At 43.8% G+C, this 11,534-nt stretch overlaps 1 protein-coding gene across 2 annotated transcripts; it reads right to left on the reverse strand.

The window, feature by feature from the left end:
• Nucleotides 1-160: 160 nt before the first annotated feature.
• Nucleotides 161-11,113, reverse strand: ube4a (ubiquitination factor E4A). 2 transcript variants are annotated; one of them, XM_084466811.1, is made up of 20 exons: nt 11,043-11,113; nt 9,580-9,820; nt 9,135-9,311; nt 8,218-8,330; nt 7,521-7,673; nt 7,094-7,253; nt 6,388-6,590; nt 6,019-6,210; nt 5,088-5,421; nt 4,741-4,867; nt 4,126-4,442; nt 3,858-3,990; nt 3,384-3,571; nt 3,114-3,214; nt 2,854-2,967; nt 2,322-2,496; nt 2,018-2,198; nt 1,524-1,671; nt 1,283-1,440; nt 161-1,138 (listed from the first exon to the last, which is right to left on the reverse strand). In XM_084466811.1, the coding sequence occupies exons 2-20, from the start codon at nt 9,704-9,706 to the stop codon at nt 1,003-1,005; spliced, it is 3,237 nt and encodes a 1,078-aa protein (XP_084322937.1). In that variant the 5' UTR covers nt 9,707-9,820; nt 11,043-11,113; the 3' UTR covers nt 161-1,002. The 2 variants fall into 2 exon arrangements, with proteins under 2 accessions (XP_084322937.1, XP_084322938.1); XM_084466812.1 differs by lacking the exons at nt 161-1,138; nt 1,283-1,440; nt 1,524-1,671 and having other exon boundaries at nt 2,048-2,162; nt 2,271-2,496.
• Between the last annotated feature and the right edge of the window lie 421 nt (nt 11,114-11,534).

Here is an 11,534-nt window from a genome sequence, read left to right on the forward strand (position 1 = left end):
GATATTCAACATGAATGCATGCCACCAAATACAGAATCTTTCTCACATCATATTCTTTTACAACACCTTTCACTTCTTTCCATTTAAAACCTTAAATCACAAAACTAGTCAAGCTTCTCATAATATATATATATATATATATATATATATATATATATATATATATATATATATACATATATATATATATATATATATTATAGATAGATAGTACTGCTCATTCTTTCTCTATCCTAATATTCATCATATTTGTATGCCAAAGGTAATGTTGTCAGTATGAAACAGTTTTTTGAATAATTAACATTACTGCAAGGCTCTTTGTTTTGAGGCACCAACTCCACAAGTGAAGAATGGATTGCCCCCATATCAACACATACAATGTTATTGTAATACCACAAACTATTGTTTATAAGGGTTTCTCTACATTATATTACTTGATTTGGTATCTGAATACGTTTATATTACGCTGTAGAGTATGGACAAAAAAGATCCTTTGTTAAGCCGTCTTCCAAATATTCCAAAGTTTCCAAAAATACTTAACTCTTCAGTAAAAAAAGCATGTTTTGGCAGACCAATGAGACAGGCAGAGGTTAAAACAGTACATTGATCAAATCCTGTTAAAGTCACAGTTTAGAATGACAACAAACTGGTAGTTAGCTACTTAGCTGATATTAGCTGACAGGCAGGAGGGCCTATACTGTGCTGTTTCACCATGATATTTCTCATCATCGTGAATGATGGAGGTAAGACGACCTTCTCCTCACAGCACGGGGCCAGAGTTTGTTCTTGACTGTTGTCACAACCTGGGCAAGTCAGTTGAACATAAAGGCTGCGTGTGAGACTGGTGGAAAGTCACTCTGACCAGGAAGAGACCGAGCGATTCCACAGAGCTAAGCACGTCATGGATCAAGCTGAGGGACAGAAGAGCGGGCTAGACTAGTAGAGGTGGGGGGAAAATATAACAGAATTAGAGTCATTGATCTTCTCATGGAGTAACCAAATTTAGCCACTCGGTCCCATCTGCAAGCTCTCCTGTTTATGCTTCGCCAGCCACTGTAGAATCTGCTGTTTGAGGTCCTCGTTGGGCCTGATCTGGTCCATGGTGAGAGGACTGCGGTTGAAAGGGTCCGTCTGGTCACTGTAAAAGAGAAGCAATACATTTAGTGACACAGAGAGCAGCAAAAGAATCAGTAGACTGATTTCATACATAAATCATGTCCCCACGTCTGTCATCATGCACAAGAATTTCATCATTCAAACAAGCCAGGCAGAAGTAACGGACCTGAGTAGATGTCTCGCTATGGTGGAGCGGTCGACAGTAACGTTAGACGAGGGCAGCAGAACGGGGTCCAGCATCATGGTGGACATGATGGGGTCCAGGAACTCATCTGGGGCATCTGCGTATGTCTCCTCTTCCTGCTGATGCCTGTCTGCGTGGGACTGCAGAAAGCATCTTTCTTTCAGTACGTATATAATATGTATAAACACTCAATACGAACGTCTCCGCGAAGAGCATCCCTCACCTTGATTTTGTCAGCGAGAAGCCCAAAGGCAACGATCATGTCTCCAGGCTTGTTGATCTTCCTCAGCACCCTGGCCGTCTGAGAGAAGAGGATGGAGGAGTAAGAACGCCCATCTTTGGGCACCGTGGCGCAGAAATTCTCTTCATCGCTGCCAACGACAAGAGCATAAAGAACACTTCTTGTTTTAGTGGCGTTTGGAAGTCTTCCCGGGCCTTAACTTATATGTCCTGATGATATGAAAATTAACAGCAGAATCAACACAGGGTTTGTTACATTTGAATCTGCGTTTGTGATTTGAAAAAACGCTTATAAGATACACATCATTGGTCTGGCAAAAATATAAATGTTAACACAGTTCAGCCACCTGCTGTGATCACTATGGACTCCTGACGCACAACAGATCTGATGAACAGAGACGTACCAAAGGTCTTGCAAGTGTACATCTGGCATTCATTCAGGAGATGAAGAAACAAACGAATATATTTGAAACGTACCCAAGGTTCAGGTAGATGGTGCAGATGTCTGAGACCAGTTGCTGAGGCTTGAAGTCAAACTCACTGAAGTCCTTGACTTTGAGGGCACCCATCTTGGGCCCCACCAGATGCTGCAAGAAGTAGTTGAGCATGGAGATGATCCTCTCTGCCAGGAATGGATGCACAAAGATGCCTTTGATCTCTGCAAGACCCAGTCAGGGCCAATGAAACAGGAAGACGGGTCTTAGTAATGGTGTGGGGAAGAGTGCAGCACCTTAATAACAACATCATCGTTCATGGAGCTGGAGTCTCTGTCTCGTCTGACCTGAGGTGAGGAAGGCCAGCGTGCCGATGGTCTCGTTGGACATGATGTTGTGGAAGCGTCCCAGTTGGCCCAACATCTGCAAGCTGGACTCTTTCTCCCTGCGGGCGTCCGGTGCAAGCCCCTCCCACTCTCCGCGGTCACGCTCCAGCTGCAGGACTTTGATTTTACTCAAGTACTGCAGAAGAAGTTTTGTTGTCAACAAATTGAATGAACTGAAAACCCCCCAAAAAATTGCACCGTCACTGCTGTATGTGAGGGAGGGTTTAATGAAGTGAATATAATGGGCGACACATTAATTAATAATGATGGCGGTATAACATTTGAGAGGGCGTGAGAGACCCATCATCGTTAACATATTTTCTCATCTGGGCTCAAAGTACCAAGGCATCGCATATTAATTGGGTGTGCAGAAAGTCACTCTTTATCATACAACAGTAAGCCAAGGAATTTGCACAACATTTCAGAGAGAAGAGGTAAAGACACAATCCTTGTTTCATACAAGGTAGTCAGCTCATGGGTAGGCCCGTCTCACCTGAATAGCCTCGTCCAGCAGGAAGATGGCATCGTTCATCAGCAGGTTGAGGTACCTCAGGAACAGAGGAGGGTTCATGGCCTCCAGGTTGACAGAAGCATAGTCAGCCAGACGCTGAGGACAGGAGAAGAGCATTAACAAAGGCCTTTACTGATGCCTTGGACGGATCATCAACATAACTTTATTATTATTATTATTAATATATTTATTATATTCCTGATTACAATGTCTATCTCTGAAATATTTCAAGCTAGTCCTACCTTGATGCTCTCCCTGTAGCTTTCCTTGCTCCACATATACTTGAGGATGGGATACATAGGTCTTCTGTAGTTGAACTTCTGCTCAAACTGATGCGGGTCACCTGATTAAGTAAAGTGAGGGAACAGGCAAGAATTATTTTACATAAACACTAAACATTAATGCATGACTTTCCCAAAGTATTGGTCGATGTTGTGTTATGAGAGCATCGAGGGACAAGTTATGGAACAGTGTCTGCTGTGATGGAAACAGGACTTCCTACCATTACTCACCGGTGAACTCTATGTCTACGAATACGGCGATGAGTGCCTCAGCCAGCTGAGCTGCGTGTCTGTAGGCGCAGAAGACTCTCTCTCGCTGAAACATTGTCTGAGTAGCACCGGGAGTAGCAGGCTCCATGTGGGGCATGACCGCCTCCAGAACCTCCGCCATCTTTGCCCGCAAGTGGGGATTCTTCATCCTGTCATGGAGGTGAGTTAGGTCGACAATGAAATCTGATCTGCCTTTTGTTGAAGGGCCCCATTACCACCCTTTACCACCAGATGGGGGCATCATTAGCCATTACAAGCCATTTTAAAACCTGCCCTGCCCGGGACTGTCCAACAAGATGTATGATGGATAGATAGGCCTACCAGCAACTATAGTCCACTGGTTAGGCTTGTATCTATCCAGCAAACATCTAGGCGGCCACTTCAACTTGTGATTGCCCTTTAACTCTGAAACATTGATATGCAATGATTATTTACCTTTCTACATTGCCCATGAAGACAGTGATGAAGTTGAGAACGTGTTCGAGACTTTCAGCAGAGGACTCTAAAACGTCGTCCGCAAATCGCCGCAGGAAGATGAAGAAATCTCCCAGGTTCTCTGCAAAAAACTCTTGAAAGAAAAAAGAAAAATGTCACTACCTGAAATACTGATCGTTGCCTAGATTGAAAAGAACATTAATGCATTGAATTCATATAGTGCATATTCTTAATGCAATGAAAATGACTGGACGGTGCACACACACACCTGGCACGTAGCAGAGCACGGTGCCGTTGTGTATGGGCGCCAGGGGGAAGGTGAGGGGTACGTGTTCCAAGCCCGAGCCCTGGTTCCCCACGGCCAGCTGCACCAGCAGGGCGGCAGAGGAGGCCTGCAGGTTGAGGCAGCACTGCAGCATGGCGGGCTGCGTGGCCACCGCCTTGGTGGACAGGTACAGGATCATGAGCCGCTCAAACTGCTCCAGGAGCTGCTCCGACAAGGGGCTGCCTGAGCGCTGGGCCTCCTGCCACGTGCCCTGGAGGCGATGCAGAGACTGGTTCATCTTCACCATCTGCTCGTGGAGTCTGGAAGGTGGATGCATGCACAAGCACAGCTATTATATATAGAGAGAGATGGATATGTACGCACACAGGTGTGCGAGAAGACAAGAGGAGAAGGATGGAGAGGTTAATGTCGACATATGGCGGGAACATAAGGGACATATGCTGAGCTGGGATGGGAGCGAAACTGCGTGAGTGTGGGCGGTAAACACACTCACTGACTTAATGTTCCATGTGTTGCATCTTGTGCTTGAAGCCTTGTGTGCGTCTGTGTGTGTGTGTGTATAAGTGTGTGTGTGTTTACACGTGCGTGTGCATGTACCTGTGGAAGCCGAGGTGCAGGGTGAGCTGTGTGAGGATGAGGTTCTCCGTCAGCAGGCCGTAGGACTGGGAGAACTCGGCCTGGTGCTGTGGGGGGGGAGGGATCAGACACGTCTCCTTGTCCAGGCCTGGTGGGCATAAAGAGGGAATCATCTAGTCTCGCTCTCAACCCCCCTCGGCTGTGCGTGCAAAGGAATCAGAAATAGCTCTGCTTGTGTTATAATACTGTAGCAACAAGAAATAAACACAAACAAAAACATTTACAAAAATTTAAGAAAGAAAAAAAAGTAGAGAATGAACACTGGAATAAAGCTGCAGTTGTTTCTTATCCCACGGCCGTGTATTCACCCCTGGCGTGCACATTGCGGTTCCGCCGCTCCTCCTCGCTGAGCTCTTTGAGTGCGCAGTAGGAGGGGTTGAAGGTCAGCAGTTTGGGCGAGCGCGGCCTGCAGAAGGGCTGGCACAGCTTCAGCAGCGCGGCGCCCAGGTTGAGGAAGAAGGCGTCTGAGGCGTACATCTGGACGAAGATCTCGGGCATCTGATTGGCCCATATCTTGGTGCGGCCGGCGTTGGCCTGCAGGCAGCCGCCCAGCCAGGAGAGCAGCAGATGGCGCGTCTCCCCGGAGCGCTGCATCAGGTTCTTCAGCGTCTGGTGGAGCTTGGCGTGGAACTGGCCCATGAACTACAGACCGCAAGACGTCATTCAGAATCATCAGCCCGTATTAATATATTGTTGTCCTATGTGCAAAGCGTCCTCGGGTCCCTTGAAATGCTTCCTTCATAAATCCAAGATAGAATTATTATTTTCATCATCATCGATTTACTATTATTACTACTATTATTAGTGCCATTGTAGTTTTGCTTTTTAAAATCGCTAGGGTTTGAGTCTGTAAACATTCTTATCAAGGATTCTTAAATTTGTCTTGAAAACCGCTTGAGTTATTGATTTAGCACTATGCAGAAAGTAATTCACACTACCCGCTACAATAAGTCTTCACACATGTAAATAAGTTAATGTATTTGTATTATTAATTAATGGATGGGGAAATCGATTGCCTTGAGTAAGTCAGTTATCTGCCATCAACAGCAGCATTTTTCTTATCGTTGTTATGATTATGACATCTCATTACTCTCAGTATTAACTGACTCTCCTAGCTGAAAATAATCATTGGAAGATAAATAAAATAGTTGGATTGTCCTCGTATTGGATTATTTACTAAAAGGACTCTTATATTTTCAATGTCCTTATCCCTTACTAAAAACGGTATGCTCTCCTTACCTGGTGTATGTTGGCTTCCTGGATCTTGGTCTCCTGGGCACTGGAGCGGGCAGGGCTGGTGAAGTACCGGTGCCCCTCCACCACACCTGGAGTCTTCAGCAGGCACGAGATACTGAGCACTGCACCAAGTAGGCTCTTCTGGTACTGCAAACCATTTGATGGGTCTTTGGGCTGGATGTGCTCCACCAAAACCTGCATACGATGGATAGCAAAACGTCAAGACTAAGAGGGCAGGGGATGTCAAACCTCATAAGGGAACATTTATAGTCAGGTTGGAAGACAATGGAGTCATGCGTTGGGTTGTGTCTTCAGGTGGGATAATAAAGGTGATCCTATGATCAATAGAGGTGATGATGTTGTGGTACAGACCATAGCAATGTCTTTCTGATGGCTGAAGTAGAGGAGCACCTCCAGGTAGGAGTAGAGGAGAGGCTGGCAGAGATCCATGTCTTTGATGCGCCCATGGAAGATGTCCAGCACAGGTCCCATCACCTCCCCAAAGGTACACACCTCCTGTTCAGCCAGAAGGCCAGCGATCACCTCCTCCGAAAATTCAACCATCTCCTCCGGCTCTACACATTAAAACAGGAGACAGTAGCATCTCCTGTTAGAGAGTACAACCGAGACATACGGTAGCATTGACAAGAGATTAGTGTACAACTGAGACATACAGTAGGGTATACAAGAGATTATAGTACCATCGAGACATACAGTAGGGTATACAGGAGATTAGAATACAACCGAGACATACAGTAGGGTATACAGGAGATTACAGTACAACACAGAGACAGTATGATTTACAAGAGATTACCATACAACCATGACAAACAGTATGGTATACAGGAGATTACAGTTCAACCATGACAAAAAGTAGGGTATACAGGAGATTAGAGTACAACACGATTAGAGAACAATCGAGACAGAGTGGTATATACAGGAGATTAGAGTACACAGTAGCGTTATCAGGCAAAGAGGAGGAACATTAAACAAGGGAAGAAGGTCCTCCTAGTGACTGAAGAAGGACCCTAAGAAAAAAAGAACCAGGCAGAGTTTAAACCTGAATGAATAAACCTACGTGATCCTGTGAGTCCCTCCAGCAGCAGGTCCAGGAGCTGTTCGTAGACGTTCTGGCTGGTGTAGATCTCTGGGGTGAGCAGGACCGTCCTGGTGTTGGCCACGGTCAGATCCTTACAGCTGACGGCGAAGGGCAGCAGCTTCTCTGGGACCTTCGTCACCTGGTGCCATTCATTTACATTGTTACAATGATGTGGAGTGATTAAGTGTCCAAGTTGCTAGCCAGTATACCTTTTTAAATTATCAATCCTCAATCAAATGATTACTAAATACATCATGACAACTATATGATGAAGAAAATAATGAAATACTAAACAATAGTAATATTCAATTCTTATAATAATACAAATAATCAGAGCAATAGAAAACGTCTCATCGTTTAGTTCCACTTGTCCCAAAAGCACCATGAGACGCTAGTGCTGAGTCACCTCTTCCTTGGCCCTCTGATAACAGGCAAACAGATAGGGGATGGCACATTTGTCCCCTGCGTCCCGGTCGGCCGACATGTTGACGGCGCTGCAGGAGGTCATGTAGATGAGGTGGTTTCCTGGTTCAGGCATCAGCAGCCGGTTGAACAGAGCCTAGCGGGGGATTGATCCCAAACACACATAGATTGTTTGTCGCTACAGGCCAACAAAATGACAGCGCAGAATTATTATATGGGCAGTTTCTAGATGATTGTATTTTTAATAATCTTTATCAGTTTGGAAAAGGTAGAGCTAAACCAAAGTACCAGGGGTAGAAATTAAGACTTGGCATTTTGGAATGGGCTATCACCCTTCCCTGTTGAAATGCTGAAATTATTACCTTGATTATGACTGTTTCTAATATCACTCGATTCATTGGCCCTTTGATTATTCTATCCCAGCAAACATACCACAGCATTAAACAATAACAGTGAAATATGTGACTTTATTAGATGTTATTATATGACACTAAGACGAAAGTGCATTGAAAGAATTATTCATCCTTTAATCTATTTAGAGACAAGGTAACGCCCCTCTGCATGGAGACTGTTTGAGCTGAAATGAGTCATGAGTGGCCATCGTCTTTGGCCGATCTGAACCTCTGTCTTGAAAGTCTTCACAGGCCCACATTCAAGAGAGAATTTCCAGCAATACCAACCTGTCCGATGTTGTCCTTGTCGAGCCAGTCTTGGCCGTCCAGGTCGGCCGCCATCTCCTCCAGGAACACACAGCGAGCAGGGATGCCGTTACCCGCTCTCAGACTGGGGTCACCTTGGAGGACACAAGGTATGTATTGAGAAGACACGAATGATAACAAAATAACCTAAAATTATTAAAAACTGAAAATGTTCGATATTCAAATTTCAATCATCATTCATATTTGTATAATTGCATGTTCATAAAAATACAAAAAAATTTAAACACTAAAAAGTAAGTTAAAAGTTAAAACTGCAGTACTCAACTAATGAGCCTCTAACCTCATCCTTGTCTACTTTGCTCATATTTTCTTCAGCCAGACTTAGGAGACCAAAGACAACAACAGAGGCCTTTCATTCCTTATTGTCGGACCCTCCTGACTCATCACTAAGTGGTCCCGGAAGACGGCCACCAGAGTCATCGTTACACTCCCTTACATCCCTGCAGCCTCTCAGAGCAGGGTGAGTCATGTCTTACTTACTGGAAACGTCAAATTAGACTTGCATGAGGCACAGAAACAGTCAACAACACACCTGAGCACATGGGACACTGGCCACTATCAAAGACCACACTTTTGTGAAATTAGCTTGCCTGATTCCCAGATTTACGGTTAATAAAGCCAGAACATGAAGGGGTTTGGGGAATTGTGTGACATGAGGACTGCCTCAGGAAGACATGCTACACACTCACAATCAAAAACTACGGTTTGACAAGAACTTGCACTAAATCTGATTAAACAAATGCTCATACGGAATACGAAGAGAAGTCTGATGTAGCGCCATAAGACATCACTCTCATCAAATCATTTCCGCAACCTAAAAATATAGAATGAAAAAAGGCAGATTGTATGGTACACATTGTGGAGTGTGTTAGACTCACTGTTGTCCAGGGTGATGAGGAATATCCTCTGAATCATGTGGTTGACGTTAAGCTGCTCGCAGAGCTCCTGCCGCGACCGAAACGAGCGGCTGATCTCCGCCACCGAGTCATCGTTGTCATCGATGCTGTCTGACACAGAGTTCTCTGACTCTGAATGACTCTCCCCTGAGTCTTCCACTGTGTGGTTTAAAGTGTGGAAATAAAAAAGGCAGGTATGCATTGTTGCACTTGATGAACTAGAAAAGAGGTTTGTATGTCGGAACAAATATGTAGGGAAAGAAAGGGAGAAGCCCCGTTCACCCAGATTTGAGCTTGTCTGCCATCATTTGTGACTTTAAGTATTTTTGAATGCAATGATATTAATTGTATACAATTGAGAGTATTTGCCGACCTATAAATACTAGATGTAAACAAAGTCCAATGCTGAAAGTCTAATAGCACTCACATGGGGGTTCTGCTGAAAGCAGTGGTTGCTGACCGGATGCAAACTGCTTGGCATCAGCCAGGGAGCTAAAGAGGGCAGCAAAGGGGTTGCAAGATATGTTCTGGTTGTTGTTGCCCTGGTCAGTCATCTCACTAGGGCTCCACACGCTTCAATCCATCCAAGGGTAGTCAACAGAAGCTTCTGGAGGCCAAAAGACTGGCCTTGAAAGAAAGGTGGAAACTAAGAAGATATTGTAGAAGGCCTAGGTAAAAAACAGGACAACAACATTTAGAAATGTGAACAACATTTTTGATGTAAAGGTAATCATAATGGATGGCTGACAGTAAATAACATAAATCGGATCTGTCCCAAACATAACCGCTTTTGGTAACAAGACTTTCAATTACATGTAAAAACATATTCAATATATATCGATAAGAGACTGGACCACCGAATCTAGCAGCTGGGTTTGTTACACAAACACGGTTCCATACTTATTTACAATATTTGAGTGTTTTTCATTGTTGTATCGACATTGGAGTATTTATCAATGAAGAACAGTGGAAGGTCATTTTAAGTGTTTAAATCCAGCATGGTAATTCCTATTATTTTTAGGTCATTAAAATGATCAATAGTTATCGATATCGATCAATATGATCAACTAATATCATGATTTGTCTTTCAGCCATATCGCCCAGGCCTACTTTCAATCTAAAAGGACACAGCATATCTTAAACATTAAACATTAATTATGCATGCTGGGCTACCAAATGAGATCTGCAACTGTAGCATGTTCTTATCTAGCCGCAAGTGACAGAGGACGTTGCAATTACAACAATGGAGATACCTATTTATGGAAATATAACTCTTATTTGATTGTATTTAATAGCGGTAAACTCACCAATATTGCACTTCTACGGATAACTTGTATCATCCTCTGCATATGAATGCTTTTGGTTTTTAGAAAAAACTTTCTGTCAATTAGACAATATTATAAAACGTCCTAAAGTGACTGCACTGAACGCTTCACAGAGGGAGAGTTGCTCCTACATGACAAGCGTTTTATTAGGAAACCAATGGCATGCAGATACAAAGAGGATGACCCTACCTGTCCTTAGATGAGCAGTGTTAGTTAGGTGATCGCCGTTAAATACAAACAGATAACACTTATTCCTGCATATGACTCTACATTGAGGTAATTGCAACTAAGAGGTCGCAATAGCACATATCCACATTACAACCAGTACCTTGCGATCGCAATTCAGTTGCAGACAGGTAAACCGGGCGGCTAGTAGCCACTGCCCTCACAATTAAAGGTTCACCTGTCAAACATAGTAGTCCTTATGTAGCCTGTAGCCGCACTAGCTAGCCTCCTGTAGGGTCAACACCACTGGGTTTTGCAACCATCCCCACAGACGACTACACTGTCATCACTGGTTATCGGTGTATGTTATAAACGTGTCATCGACCAAATGCTTTCGTACCTGGTAGAAGAGTAGAACTGTGTATTGTGAAAGAAATACGCTACTGCCAAACCTTGCGGCTCCTCAGCACTCACATGTACACGTCATCAGTGTGCGACAAAGCCACTGACTATACTGAAATATACACCACATTTAACCACATTTACTTAAGATTACACTTTATCTTAACCGAATAAACTAGAAGTAATATTAATAAGAAAATAATACATTTAACGGATAACAAAAAAAAGTTATTGATGTCAGAAAAAAGGGATTCAGAAACACCATTAAAAATGCTCCTATTAAATTACCTGAATGCGCTGAACATATTTTAAAGGGGACAGCTTTATCGTTATCCTCCATGATGACATGCAAAAGACTGTTGCAAGGATTGGGTGTACCATTTCCGAGAAATATATATTTTAATCCAACAGGGGGCAGCAACGGGCCTTACCCAACGGTTCTGCTTTTTCGTATTCTTGAAAGCCTTTGTAGTAGAGCCCTTTACAGGCA

Source organism: Micromesistius poutassou (genome assembly GCF_964030765.1).
Source record: "Micromesistius poutassou genome assembly, chromosome: 4".
NCBI classification, from domain to species: Eukaryota; Metazoa; Chordata; class Actinopteri; order Gadiformes; family Gadidae; genus Micromesistius; species Micromesistius poutassou.

Coding starts and splice junctions, on each gene's coding strand:
- ube4a (XM_084466811.1), bottom strand. CDS start 9,706: ATGACTGACCAGGGCAACAACAACCAGAACATATCTTGCAACCCCTTT. Junction 3,215..3,383: donor CGTAGACATAGAGTTCACCG/GTGAGTAATGGT, acceptor TTACTTAATCAG/GTGACCCGCATCAGTTTGAG. Junction 1,441..1,523: donor TTCTCGCTGACAAAATCAAG/GTGAGGGATGCT, acceptor TGCTTTCTGCAG/TCCCACGCAGACAGGCATCA.